This window comes from Crinia signifera, chromosome 2 (genome assembly GCF_055691185.1).
Source record: "Crinia signifera chromosome 2, ASM5569118v1, whole genome shotgun sequence".
Classification (NCBI taxonomy): Eukaryota; Metazoa; Chordata; class Amphibia; order Anura; family Myobatrachidae; genus Crinia; species Crinia signifera.
In genome coordinates, this window is record NC_139218.1 from 56,723,211 (window position 1) to 56,737,995 (window position 14,785).

Genomic DNA, 14,785 nt, shown 5'->3' on the forward strand with positions numbered 1-14,785 from the left:
GCCTATCAAGGCTGGGGCCTACCTGCTTTGCAGGCTGTGTTGAGAGGGTAGCGCCGGCCCTGGTGCAAGGTACCCTAGATCCACTACACCACCAATGGAAGGTACACAATCCAGAAAGAGGTGCACACAATGCGGTAAGTTGGTGAACAGGCGCTGCATATTTAGCACTTGACTTACCTAATATTAATACATGACTAAAAGAGGGGGTGGACAAAAATGTTGCGCCTATGGGCGGCCTGACCCCCCTGCCCTAGGTCAACCCGGCAATAACCCGGTATTTTAGTCTATTTTTTTTGGTGATGTTCTAATGGGGTATAAGACACACAAGAGAAAATCCACTAAACATGAAAGTCTCTGTCTTCCCTTCTTTGCACGGTATAATAAGCAACATAAACAAGTTTCAAAAATAATTAGGAAACATACGGCCATTTTTTTTCTTGCATAAAGCTCAATAACAACTAACCCCTGTACTCCCGAAACCCACTGGGCCAATTATTGTACGGACACACTTGCGTCATTTGGTGCAGAGACATCTGCTATTGCTGCTACAAAGCCCCGTCCCTGGTGTGCTGAGCATTCGTGCGTCCGAATGTTCACAGATTGAGATACCATTTACATTTGTCTTGTTGTGTTTAGTTTCAGTAAAACGAAACGCAGGCCACGCCTTCATCCGCTTTCCTTCCATTGGCTGGATGTTACACCGTGTTACGTGACCGAGGGTAACGTTCTGCATCCGGGTCACCGCTGGAATCGTGTGCGGTGCGTTGCCGCCATCCTAGTGTTGTGAACGGCGGTTGGCTAAGGAGACGGTGAGGCGGGAGCCAGGTATGTGTTGTACAGGGGAGGGGGAAGGGATGTGGTGGGGATATATAGGTGTAATGCTGGCAGGTGTGTGACCGCGCTGCTGTGGTGTGGGAAGGCCCAAGGTCTCGGGCCTACTTTGCATGGAGAGACTCAGTCTGTGCTGTAACTACGGCTTCCCTGTATGTGTATAAATAGGATAAGCTGCAGTTGATTGGATTTCTTTCCTGTTGCAACAACAATTTACGCCAATGCTTCTTATACACTCTTCACGCTGCTTTTTATACCCAGGTTATTAGGGTTTAATCTGAGTTGCTGCTCATGTAAAAGGGTTCCCAGAAAATAATTCTGGTCAAGTTTCCTGGCAATCAAACCCAGGTTGGGCATTGGATGACCTGGGTTAAATTCCATTGTATACTAGTAATACAAATTTTACAATGCCTGCACAGGAGTACACAAAAGCCCTGAATTGCACGCAGTAAAACGCTCTTGGTTGGAAATATATTGGAAATATGCCGACCCAATGTGGGAAATGAGCGGGGTTAAACACGGCTTGCAGTGCAGTTTGTAACCCGGGATGAGGTTACCCAGGACCCATCCACTGCAATGAAATAGCAGGCGCTGGCAGATGATGTCATCTTCCAGTGCCAGCTCAGGACCCGTCTCTGCTGATGTCCCCAAAGCGGCATAATGCTGGGTAGGACGCCGGTCTAAAAAGTTCACAAGCCAGGTCGCACCTGGGTTTAAGCCAGATACAAAATCCTGAGTTCAACCTGGCTATACTAAAAGTGGTATGACTTGGGTAATCAGACTCATACCCCTTTCACACCAGAAAATGCAGGAACTTACCCGGCAGGGATCTTCTCGGGTTGGCCCCTTTCACACCAGCCTAGTCCCTGCATTTTCTGCTGTGAGGGGGGAGAGACCGTGCTGTGAGGGCGCCTATGAGCAGTTGCAGGCAGTGAGGTCCAGACCATTGGCGATAAGGGTAGAAGCGGCTGGGAGCTTGTTGTGCTATTTGCCAGGCAGTTAGGCCTGAAGCTCTGCTGAATTTGAAAACCTTTTGAAAAGACTGGCCAGACGCTGATTGGCTGAGAGTCTCAATATTTTCTGTAAAAAAAATTGCCTGGATCCCCGCAGTCTGGACCCGCTGCCCAGGTCAGTAGCTTTCACACCAGCCAATAACCCAGACTGGTTGCGGGAGCAACCCTGCTAGCTAGCAGGGTTGAAATCCTGTCAAATTTTCCCAGGATTTTGAAGTGAGAACCTTTCACACAAGCGCTAGTTGCGGGTTGTTCCTGAGGCCAACCTGGGAATTTTTGTAGTAGCTCAGAAGGATTTAAAGCTTCTGACCTATACCCTTTTTCCACTTACAAGCGGGGTCGCACCTTGCAAACCCATTCACGCTGGCGCCCCGACCTTGTATGATCCGGGTGATGTCACTGGGAGGTAGGACTGGAGTGGCACTTGGAGATTAGAGCATCTCCCCGTGGCGGCTCTGTACTGCAGTGAACGGTGGGACCGACCGACCCGGTTTACCCTTTTCCACTGCCCCTGCTTGACGTCTAACCCAGGCCTGACCTGGGATTTTGCATTTCCATTTCCCTTTTAGTGGAAAAGGGGTATTAGTGGCCAATTCAGAGATGCTCGCAAACAAATAGTTATGTAAGAAACTCTGAGCTGAACTGCTCATGTGGCCTGCATAGCAAAACTATGCTGCAGACATTTGGGGGCAATGTAAGGATGTGTTTCCCAAAAAAGAGACATATCGCCTCTTACTACACAATTTACTGTCCTCTGCACTGTGAGTTTCCCAGCCATGTTGAGTAACCTGCTCATTGCTCAGATGATTGAAGTTTATGTATAGTGAGTCAGTCTTTCAGAAGCAAGCAATGGATCACACAAACATGCAGGAGACGTCTATTAACAGAAGATTTCTGCAGCGTTACCTTATTTCTGCCAATAAGTGTCTCCAGAGCAATAGCAGCCTTTTCTAAAAATAGTATTTGGCCATACTTTGGTTTGTCTTCAAACGCCCCCTTCCTCTAGTGATGAGTTACCCTTAGGTAGTGATTGGTTGATTGGGGCATACACATGGGGTTATTCCAGGCAAGCCCCCCCCCCCCCCCCCCCCCCCCCCCCCCCCCCCCCCCCCCCCCCCCCCAGAGGGCAGGCTTCTTCACCTGAAGCGAGCACTTAAAAATTAAGCACATATCAATCTGTGTGTATGTCCCCCAGCGATGGCCACAAGACGCCATCGCCTGTCTAGATTTATACTGCATGCAGTATTAATCTAGTTAGTAGTGTGTATGCCGCATGTCATAGTACATAGTGGCAAAAGCCCTGAACACAATCTGTAAAGTAGATGCCAATCATTGCACTGATGTTGATTCCCAATCTCCATTTATTACTTTTGTTCCCTATTTAACCTACTGCATATGCTGGCATATTGTAGTAAAATTAATGTTCATATACTGTGCCAAGTTTGTTTCGCTTGAGAATAGACTTTTTTAAATGTAATACTACTACTACTGTTCATTCTAGCACTCGCCATCTTTGAAAACCCATGCAGTTCCTTTTCCCTGCCTGAGGTGTCGATGTCTGCTGTAGTGCTTCTAGCACAGTGTGGTCTGTATATCAGCACTGATATGCAAACCAGACCTGTGCTAGAAACACCACAGCAGACAGCGAAACCGCAGGCAGGGTAGAGGAACTGCATGGTTTTTCAAAGATGGCGGTGCTAGAATGAACACTAACTACTACAAAGGGGTTAATTCAATTAGCTGCCGTGGGAAAAGCTCAATTTCACAATATAAAACATCTTGCTTTTGCTGCATCGTAAACATGGTTAATTTGCACTAAACCTGCACAAACATCTAAAGACTTATTGTCCAATCCGGCTGGTTGGAACCAAAAGCTGGTAATATCTGAATGAGTGTTGTTGTCAGTTTTCCAATATTTCTAAGGAAATGATCAACTGGGATTTGCTCCCATAAATTAAGATATTTGTTCCATCCAGCCAGATTGGGCAATAAATCTTTGCGTATGGCCAGCTTCACCCGTACATTTCACGAAACGGGGCTTGCATTATTTTCCCCAAAAGGTGCCTGTTCTTGATGACTCGTTCATGTAATTTCTGAGAAGAATAGTTCTCCTTCGGGGTAATTCTATGTATTTGAATCAGGCGGCACGTATAAGGCTAATTGGATTCCTAAAAATGGTTGGGGAATTTAGTTGCCAGTGATTTGCGTGACTGGTGTCATGTGAATTCAGCCAACAACTTTACGGCATTGTGATCTCACTTAAGTGTTAACTACCACATAGGTTAGTGAGCACTTATGAGTGGAGGAAGGGTTATGAGCTGTTGCTGACCTCTTTAAACACCACAGCAATGGCAGTTAGCCCACAGTAGAATTCCCCTTAGTACCATGGCCATTAATCTGAAAATACACTCAGCAGATGTTTTAGTTCCTGCATCCACTACTTTCAAACATTATGGGCTGTTTAGCTACTAGATTCTAGATCACTCTGTGATTTGATAGCTTTTGCTTCAAATGCTGACTCCATTTTTGTTTTGTTTGTAGCTTGAAACACCATGGCTGGTGTTTTTCCTTACAGACCGGGGCTTCCCCCAATGTCTGCACCGCCAGGTCTAGCACCGGATTACATGTCTGAAGAAAAGTTGCAAGAGAAAGGTGAGTAATAGTAATGGGTTAAGCAAAACAATTTTTTGTTTACGTACGTCTATGCTATCCATACACCGATGACCATTGAATGCAGTTTAACCACTTAACTAGCTAATGTTTTTCTAAAAGCCACTCTAATTGTTACAGGTGGGGTTTTTTTGTTTGGTTTTTCTTTTAGTTAAAAACATTGTTGTGAGACTGGATTTCAATTTGGAATTCGAAAAAAAAAAAGTGGTTCTAGATCCCCAGGGGCAGAGACCCCCACCCACATATTGGGGCACAGATAATCTGTTCCCACTTGCTTCAGCTGCTCTCTGCACTCTCACAAATCATAAACTGTGTGTGCACCGCGCTCTTCTGTTTATGGCAGCTCTACTAATTTAAAGGTAGACAGTGGAAGGAGTGCTCTATCAGTTAAGTGTATGAAATCTGAGTGAACGCCTGTTTTGTAGTGGTGGAGTCCCCGGGTGTTACCTATCTGTCCCTAGCCATCAGGCATCCGCGGCACAGCTCGGTGGCTGTGGAGATGATTGACAGCCGCGGCGTCTGAGTTAGTCCCGTATTCAGCGGGATGCAGCAGCAGAGAGCGTGTGACCGGCGTCCCGTCGCAATGTCCACTTTGGCGGCTGCGGGTTGATTGGGATGGCGGTGGGGTGTCCTTCTCTACTCTAACGCGTTTCATCCCTATCGTGCACCCCACTGCCATCCCAATCAACACACAGCCACTGAAGAATACATGATGCCGGTCGCACGCTGTCTGCGGCTTCATCCCCCTGCACACGGGACTAGAACTGATAGCTAGGGTCAGACAGGTAACACCGGGGGACTCAACCACTCCAAAGGAGTGTAAACATTGTTTTAACCTATTATTTTTACAGGTGTTCACTCAGATTCCGTACACTTACTTCACAGAGTGCTCCTTCCACTATCTAATTACTCTTACAAATCAGCCTCGATGTTCTCGCATTCCCTTTTACAGATGCGTATGTCCCAGAGTTCAATGGAACTAGTCTAGCAGGGTTATCCTTATAATGTCTTTTTTTTTTTTTTTTTTACAGCTAGAAAATGGCAGCAGCTCCAAGCCAAACGTTACGCAGAGAAAAGGAAGTTTGGATTTGTGGATGCTCAGAAAGAGGACATGCCTCCAGAGCATGTGCGCAAAATTATCCGTGACCATGGCGACATGACCAACAGAAAATTCCGGCATGATAAAAGAGTTTACCTAGGGTAAGGATTACACCGTTTGCTTATTTGGCATAGTAGCTGCATATCTGACCACTGCGGATTATAAGACTACAGTATTTTAACACTGTCTTTGCTTTCAGAGCTTTGAAGTACATGCCTCACGCTGTGCTGAAATTGCTGGAGAATATGCCCATGCCTTGGGAGCAGATCCGCGATGTGCCAGTGTTGTATCACATTACAGGAGCCATCTCGTTCGTCAGCGAGATCCCTTGGGTTATTGAACCTGTCTACATAGCACAATGGGGGTAGGAGAAACTTTCATTTGTCTGTCATTATGTGTTCTTGGGGGGAAAAACGACTAAAGGTGTCAATCCGATTATCTGCGAGTTCATCGCAGGTCTCTGTTAGTTCCCAAACAGCCACACACTTAGACCAGATTTCTGCCGAGATTGGCCCTCAAGGGAGTCCGAGATGAGTTAAAACGCTGGCAACAGAACAGCTAGTCTTTCCCTCTAAAGTTTTTTTTTACCAGATAATTAATTATGTATCTTAATGCACCCGCCTGAAATTTGTGTCTCTTGTACACTGTGACACTTTTAGTTTTACATCAACAAAATGCTGTAGATTTACTTTATACCCCACACTGATCTTTAGCTTTATGGTGAAGTAGGGATAAACTAAACCAGCAGAGGAAAGCAGCAACTGAAAGAAAAGCTAATGCCCCCTATACACGGGGCAACTTTTTTTTTTCTGTGTGAAGCGATCTAGGTTGGCGCCGATTGTTCAGTACCCCTTGCTATACCCATGATATGCACCAGCGACCTGCTGAGCGATCTGTTTTAACCTAATGTTGGCCTATTAGCACTTGCTAGGGGATCTCGGCTATTTAGTGCATGCACTGAATATCTGAGCTGGGGGTTGTGACGCGTGGGACCGCGCATTGCCATCGCTATGGGCTCTACACATGGAGCGATACATGTTTGATTTCTAAGCGATCTGTTCAGTCCGCTTAGAAAATGGAGAAAAATCGCTACATGTAGGGGGCATAAGACTGCTGCTCAACTCCTCCTAGTCCATGCTTGGGAACATTTGGTAGCTATAGTAGAGGAATACTGAATTTGCATATAGCAACCAATCATGTTGTAGCATTTTTTTTTTGTTTTGTGGCTGTTTATAGAGTAAAATCAATGGATGGAATAAAGTGCCTTTGTCTGAAGTCTTTGTTTTGTTTTAATCACAGGTCCATGTGGATCATGATGAGACGAGAAAAGAGAGACAGGCGACATTTCAAGAGGATGAGGTTCCCCCCTTTTGACGATGAAGAACCTCCGCTGGATTATGCAGATAACATCCTTGATGTGGAGCCGCTAGAGGCCATCCAACTGGAATTGGACAATGAGGAAGATGCTCCAGTCATGGACTGGTTCTATGACCACCAGCCACTAAGAGACAACCGAAAGTAAGACTTGAGACATGTCCTTCACATCTCATTTAACTAGATACATTTACAGGAGATTGCATTTTTATTTCTCATTTTAATTTATGAAATGCTTGTGGCTGTAGTTAGTGTGCAAACAAGCCACTGACCTTTAGTACTTGTGCTTTTCTTGCAGATATGTAAATGGGACAACATACCAGCGCTGGCAATTTACACTTCCAATGATGTCTACACTGTACCGATTGGCCAATCAGCTGCTCACAGATCTAGTAGATGACAACTACTTCTATCTATTTGACTTAAAGGCCTTTTTCACCTCTAAGGCTTTAAACATGGCTATTCCTGGTGGGCCAAAATTCGAGCCTTTGGTCCGAGATATTAACTTACAGTAAGTGAGAGTACTTTTGTTTCTATCACAGATTACAATGTGTGTAATATATGTGTATGTGTTCAGTTTTTTTTTTTTCCGCGTAGGCGAAAAATCGGACCCAATTGAATACCCCTCATAGTGTTTGTGTGTGATTTTATATTTTATTTCTTTTAAAAGGGATGAAGACTGGAATGAATTTAACGATATCAACAAAATCATTATCCGCCAGCCAATTCGCACAGAGTACAAGATTGCGTTCCCTTATCTGTACAACAATCTGCCCCATCACGTGCACCTGACATGGTAAGGAGCAGACACACGATCTCTGATGCTGCATTGCACAAAGTGATCAAGCTGATGACTGACTTCTCCTCTGATATCTGGTTACAGGTACCACACACCAAATGTTGTGTTTATTAAAACCGAGGATCCTGACCTGCCGGCTTTCTATTTTGATCCTCTGATCAATCCAATATCACACAGACACTCTGTAAAGGTGAGAGCCATTAATGATTCTCCTTGTAGTCGCAGCTTATGAAAACGTCTCTTACAAACTAAAGCCTAGTTATCTGAAACTTGCACTACTCCTATTGGTGGTATACGGCACACTTGGCCCTCAACTTCTGCTCTTTATCGTGTTACATTTCTCAGTCTTTCTGTTTGACTACTCTGTATTTGAATACCTCTGTAATGGTGCATCTGGTGTCTCACCCCAGCTCTGTATGTTATGACTCTGGACCAGTGATGGCTCACAATAAATAACCTGTTCTTGCATGAATCCCCTCCCCCAGAGTCAAGAACCCCTTCCAGAGGATGACGAAGAGTTTGAGTTGCCAGAATATGTTGAGCCCTTCCTTAAAGATACTCCTCTGTATAGCGACAACACAGCCAACGGCATTGCCTTGCTTTGGGCTCCTCGTCCTTTCAATTTGAGGTCTGGCCGAACCAGGAGAGCTGTTGACATACCTCTGGTGAAGAATTGGTGAGTGACCTCATTTCTCTTTTTTTTTTTTTTTTGTCATGACTGCATGAAAATACATGCTTGATAACCAATAATACATGTTGTCCCTTAGGTATCGGGAGCATTGTCCTGCAGGCCAGCCCGTTAAAGTGCGAGTGTCCTACCAAAAACTTCTGAAATATTATGTGCTCAATGCTCTTAAACACAGACCACCCAAAGCTCAGAAGAAGAGGTACGCTGACCTGTTTGTTGCTGCAATGGGCTAAAATTCAGGGATTTTTTTTTGTTTGTTGTTTTTTTTTATAAACTTTTTTTGTTTGTTTTCCCCCCCAGATATCTCTTCCGTTCATTTAAAGCTACAAAGTTCTTTCAGTCCACAAAGTTGGACTGGGTAGAGGTCGGCCTTCAGGTTTGCCGTCAGGGCTACAATATGTTGAACTTGTTGATTCACAGAAAGAACCTTAACTATCTTCATTTGGACTACAATTTTAATCTGAAACCAGTCAAAACACTGACCACAAAGGTACAATGCATGTATTAAAGTATTACTACAGATGCCAAATATGAAATGTGTGTACATAGATCAGCTGACTAACTGCACAGCTGTGTTGGGAGAGATGTTTTGTGTAATATGATATAAAGACTTTATGGTTTCTCTAGAAGCTGTTACTACTTCTAGCACTCTTAACTTCGCTCCGGTACCGATTTTTGCTGGAATACTCTTAAACTGTGCACACACGGTGCAATATCGCTGGCAGTATGGTCGCTGATCGACCATATTGCCAGTGATTTGTTTGTGCTAAGGCGATAAATCGCAGATTGTGCGCTCACGTGTTCAGCCCCCTAATAGTCACTAGTTGCAGGGGCATGCTGCTGCAACCAGCTGTTTCCCTCTGCGGCACCGCCCGGCAGAGTCTCCTTTTCATCAGCAACCATCTCAGGTTGCTGATGTAAATGGAACACTGAGCAATATATTGCACCATGTGTACACCGCTTTAGTGATTCTCCTTAAATCCATAGTTCTGCTTTAAAACAGCTTAATATTCCATTCATTGTAAGATTTCAGACCTTTCTAATACCTGTTGAAATCTGCCCTCCCTCCCCCCTAGGAACGTAAGAAGTCCCGATTCGGCAATGCCTTTCACTTGTGCCGAGAGGTTTTACGTCTGACCAAGCTGGTGGTGGATAGCCACGTGCAGTACAGGCTTGGTAATGTGGATGCTTTCCAGGTAAGGGCCAGCTGACAGTGGCTGCTTGCATTACCAGTTTCCTCTTTTCCACAAGTAAATTATTTGAACCAAGTAATGAGTTGGAAAACAGGAAGCTGTTAAATAACCCAGTATTTTCCTTCTAGTTGTCTGATGGGCTACAGTACATCTTCGCTCATGTCGGCCAGCTGACTGGAATGTATAGGTACAAGTACAAACTCATGAGACAGATCCGAATGTGCAAAGACTTGAAACATCTCATCTACTACAGGTTCAACACAGTGAGTTGTTTTTACAATTGTGTCCCCCTAATTGTACTGCTAATGCTTAGAATGATTTCAAATGTGACACTGTTCCCCTAACCTAGGGCCCGGTGGGGAAAGGACCAGGCTGTGGCTTTTGGGCAGCAGGCTGGAGAGTTTGGCTTTTCTTCATGCGTGGCATCACCCCGTTGCTGGAAAGATGGCTAGGGAACCTACTGGCCAGGCAGTTTGAAGGTTAGACATTTAGTATTGCCTTTTACCAGCATGGCCTATGTATAGAAAGATTATTTGAAATTGACATATAGTGGTGTCTTCTTCTTTCAGGTCGTCATTCCAAAGGGGTAGCCAAAACTGTGACCAAGCAGAGAGTAGAGTCTCACTTCGATCTGGAGCTCAGGGCAGCAGTCATGCATGACATTTTGGATATGATGCCAGAAGGCATCAAGCAGAACAAAGCCAGAACCATTCTGCAACACTTGAGTGAGGCCTGGAGATGCTGGAAGGCAAACATTCCATGGAAAGTAAGTAAATGAAGCTTCTCTAAGTCTCCTCAAGTTACACTTGGAGTTGTGTTTTAACTATCACAATTGTAATCTTGTGGCCATTAAAACGTGAGCACTGTAGATCTCATACCCCCAGATTTTTCCGATCTCCTTAATCACTCCAAAGTGTGTTATCTGTTAGTATGCTTTCCTCTAATGTTAGATTTTCCCTTCCAGGTGCCAGGTCTCCCCACTCCTATTGAGAACATGATTCTACGTTACGTGAAGGCGAAAGCTGATTGGTGGACAAACACTGCCCATTACAACAGAGAGCGTATTCGCCGTGGTGCAACTGTGGACAAAACAGTGTGCAAGAAAAATCTGGGCCGGCTGACCCGACTGTACCTGAAAGCTGAGCAAGAGAGACAACACAACTATCTGAAGGTGATCATGGCGTTCCTTGCGTTTCTACTTCCTGATTTATTGTTTGAAAATCTTGCTGACTCGTGTTATGTGACTTGCAGGATGGGCCGTACATCACTGCTGAAGAGGCTGTAGCTGTGTACACCACCACTGTCCATTGGCTGGAGAGCAGAAGGTTCTCTCCTATCCCATTCCCTCCTCTCTCATACAAGCACGACACTAAACTGCTCATTCTGGCCCTGGAGAGGTTGAAAGAGGCATACAGGTAAATAAATGGTGCTGTTTAAATAGGAAATAAGTGTTTGCCTAACTTGAATTATGTATAGAATGGTCTCCCTTTCCAGGTTGAGTGTTTTTCATACAGGTCTTCATTGGTTGTCTGCTATTAGTCAAGTTCAGCTATTTATACACATTACAATGCGTTTTGGTAATTTGCATATTATACAGTTAGACTCGTTACAGTTAGTTAGACTCGATCTAATATTAATAAACAGTGGAGATGTATTGATCAATGCGTTTAAGCCTGCAGCCCACTTCACGGGACTCTACTTTTGTGTAGGTCCTAATACTATTGCTCAAAATTATAACCCAGAATCAGTGAAGAATACACTTCCTGGCCTTCGCAGAGTTAAGTAAAGGTCCATACACACTGGGCAACTATGCCCAGTGTGTATGGACGATGATTGCATACACACTGAACGGCTTTTCCCCTGCCCGGCACCATCAGCGGGGAGAGGACTGCTTTCCATAGCACAGCGCTATGCAAAGCCATCCTCAAAGCCTGCTGGTAATTCCAGCAGATGAGTGGCTTTCCCGGCGATGATGTGGGATCGCACAGCAGTGCTCGCAGCTCGTCGCTGGGGCATACACACTGGGCGGCTTTGAGCTGAATGCCGCTCAAACCTGCTGTTTTGAGCGACTTTTAGCTCAAAGTCGCCCAGTGTGTATGGGCCTTTAGTGTTTACCTGCATTTGATAAATTAAAATTCAGTATTCGCCAATCTAGGGACAGGGGAGCAAAGTTAAGTAAATGGAAGGAAGTGTTTAATAGATGAGCATTTCCACATACTATTCCTTTGTGTACGACACTGCAAAACTCTTGTGGTGCCTTTTATAAATAAAATAATAATACTATGGAAAAAAGGATATAACTACATCCTCATCAAGCGCTAAACCTAGGAAACAGCAGTGGGGAAAGTGTCTTTATGGAAATTATTCAGGAACATCTCCTTGGCAAAAGCTAGCAGTGAGCATAGGGCAGGATCAAGAAAGTGTTTGGTCAAGGAAAAAAGGGGGGATAATTCTAACCAACGGGAAAGGCCAGTGTTGAGGGTGATGACATTTCGGAATTAATGTATGGAGGTCGGCTTACCCATGGTTAGATAACATTGTGTCAGGAGGGTTTGCCCAATCCATCTGGAGCTAAATATTTCTGATGTAGTTCTTGTTACTTTGTTCCAAACATTTAAAAGACAATTACATTTTAAATGTTCCCTTTTTTTTTGCCAGTGTAAAGTCTCGTCTAAATCAGTCGCAGAGAGAAGAGTTGGGGTTAATTGAACAAGCATACGACAATCCTCACGAAGCCTTGTCCAGGATCAAGCGTCATTTACTTACGCAGAGAGCTTTCAAGGAGGTAATGGGGGCTTTCATTTACTCCTGATTATTTCCCATCATGTTCATTTTATGTCAGAATGTTCCCTCGCTGCCGTTCAACTCATTTCTCTTCGTTTAAGGTGGGAATTGAGTTCATGGACCTCTACAGTCACCTGGTCCCGGTTTATGATGTGGAGCCTCTGGAGAAGATTACTGATGCTTACCTTGATCAATACCTGTGGTATGAGGCAGACAAGAGGCGTCTATTCCCTCCTTGGATCAAACCTGCAGATACTGAGCCACCTCCACTACTAGTGTACAAGTGGTGCCAAGGTAGGCTACATTCTGGGTCTATATGATGAAATTTCTGCTAGTGTACAGGTGGTGCCACAAGGTAGGCTGCATTACTGGTCAGTATGAGCTGATTTCGCAATCTGCAATGAAACTAGCATGTAATAAAAATACAAATATAAAATAAACTGCAAACATTGGGGGCGGCTCAGACCGGCTCAGTGTGGACCGGATTCGCTACCCCGGCTAATGTTTGTGCATGTGCGATTATGGGCATGAGCGAATGCCTTCGGCAGGGGGCGGAGACAGGGGAGGAACACGTACCCCTAGCGAACGCAGGTGCGTCAATGCCTGCTTGGGTCAGGCGGCTGAAGTCATGTGACGTCTGCGCCCGCCCATAATTCAATGGATAGCGGGCATCTGATAAGTAAGTATACACTTTTCAGAGCGAAGGCTAGCCAAATCCTTTGATGGTCAGCGACCATCGAGTGATATTATTTTTTCCTCCTCGTGGATGTGTAGCCGTATACATTCGCTCACATGCTAGTGCATTCGCTCAGTGGGGAGGTATATGTCCGGCGAGGCAGCGTTTACCTGCTCGCTAGGCAGTGCATAGGTCTGAATCGGGCACATTGTTCGTTTCCTGAAAAATACCTTGTTGGTTCTCCTTGTGGTGGTTTTTGGGAATGTGGTGCTTGCATAGTTCATCACTACAGTTCCCTGAGCTGAGTATTTTTCAGAATGTTTATATCCTATCGGGCTCTATATACTGTGGTTGCAGCGAAGCCTTTTGTTGAATGCAGGTTGATATTTTCGTGTCCAAATGAAATGCTTTATCCTTGTGCGTTTCACCCTAGGCATTAACAACCTGCAAGATGTGTGGGACACCACTGAGGGCGAATGCAATGTGATGCTGGAGTCGCGGTTTGAGAAGATGTATGAAAAGATTGATTTGACTCTGTTGAATCGTCTCCTACGTCTCATCGTTGATCACAACATTGCTGATTATATGACCGCAAAAAACAACGTGGTGATCAATTACAAAGTAAGTGTATGAACGCTAGTAGCTCACTTTTCATTGTCAGACCTATAATTTATACAGTTATCATGCGCTAAATCGAACCATAAGGCTGCACAGGTCCCATGGGTATTGCTGCTGCTATAAACCGGTGAAGGAGAACCTTGACACTCCAGCGGTTGTTGAACTACACATCCCAGCATGCCCTGCTACAGTTTTGCTATTGGTCATGCCAAAACTGATGCAGGGCATGCTGGGATGTGTAGTTCAACAACCGCTGGAGTGTCAAGGTTAGCCATCACCGCTATAAACGATCTCCTTTGCTAACGACGATGGTATGTTTGGCAAATAATGAATACACACTGATTGTTTTTTACATTGCGTTTCTTTTGCACAGGACATGAATCACACAAACTCGTATGGCATAATTCGCGGGTTGCAGTTTGCTTCTTTCATTGTTCAATACTATGGGCTGGTGATGGACCTGCTGGTCCTGGGTTTGCACAGAGCCAGCGAGATGGCCGGTCCTCCGCAGATGCCAAATGACTTTCTGAGTTTCCAGGATGTGGCCACAGAAGCCACTCACCCCATCCGCCTCTATTGCAGATATATCGATCGCATTCACATCTTTTTCCGGTGAGTGTGCGTTCTCCTCTCGTGTGTCGGAGTAAATACTACCATTGTCCTGGTTATTCATTTTTTTTTTTTCTTTCCTGTTCAGATTTTCAGCCGATGAGGCTCGGGATCTTATTCAGAGATACCTTACAGAGCACCCAGACCCCAATAATGAGAATATTGTGGGCTACAACAACAAAAAGTGCTGGCCAAGAGATGCCAGGATGCGGCTCATGAAGCACGATGTCAATCTGTAAGTGTTTGTTTCACCTTCCACAGAATACATTTAATGTCCTTTTCTTAATTTTTTCTTTTATATATATGTACTTTACATATTCTGCGATTAACCCCCTCCACACACACAATGTGTTATCGCTGCCAGTCATTGAGACCACAACCGCAAACTATATTAAATTACACGATAGTACTTTTCATGTATAGTGTACTCT

General features: G+C 44.8%; 1 protein-coding gene across 1 annotated transcript in view; it reads left to right on the plus strand.

Annotated features, from left to right (window-relative positions):
* The first annotated feature begins 675 nt into the window (after positions 1–675).
* Positions 676–14,785, plus strand: part of PRPF8 (pre-mRNA processing factor 8) — a 35,931-nt gene continuing 21,821 nt past the window's right edge. Inside the window, exons 1-22 of the mRNA XM_083172168.1 lie at positions 676–825; positions 4,386–4,496; positions 5,546–5,714; positions 5,813–5,977; positions 6,913–7,131; positions 7,286–7,498; positions 7,658–7,783; positions 7,871–7,976; positions 8,272–8,462; positions 8,554–8,673; positions 8,775–8,964; positions 9,551–9,670; positions 9,796–9,930; positions 10,017–10,146; positions 10,237–10,433; positions 10,632–10,838; positions 10,919–11,082; positions 12,326–12,452; positions 12,553–12,745; positions 13,561–13,748; positions 14,119–14,357; positions 14,443–14,589. Of these exons, the coding sequence (XP_083028294.1) occupies positions 4,397–4,496; positions 5,546–5,714; positions 5,813–5,977; positions 6,913–7,131; positions 7,286–7,498; positions 7,658–7,783; positions 7,871–7,976; positions 8,272–8,462; positions 8,554–8,673; positions 8,775–8,964; positions 9,551–9,670; positions 9,796–9,930; positions 10,017–10,146; positions 10,237–10,433; positions 10,632–10,838; positions 10,919–11,082; positions 12,326–12,452; positions 12,553–12,745; positions 13,561–13,748; positions 14,119–14,357; positions 14,443–14,589 (3,446 nt within the window). The 5' untranslated portion in view covers positions 676–825; positions 4,386–4,396. The remainder of the gene's footprint in view (positions 826–4,385; positions 4,497–5,545; positions 5,715–5,812; positions 5,978–6,912; positions 7,132–7,285; positions 7,499–7,657; positions 7,784–7,870; positions 7,977–8,271; positions 8,463–8,553; positions 8,674–8,774; positions 8,965–9,550; positions 9,671–9,795; positions 9,931–10,016; positions 10,147–10,236; positions 10,434–10,631; positions 10,839–10,918; positions 11,083–12,325; positions 12,453–12,552; positions 12,746–13,560; positions 13,749–14,118; positions 14,358–14,442; positions 14,590–14,785) is intronic.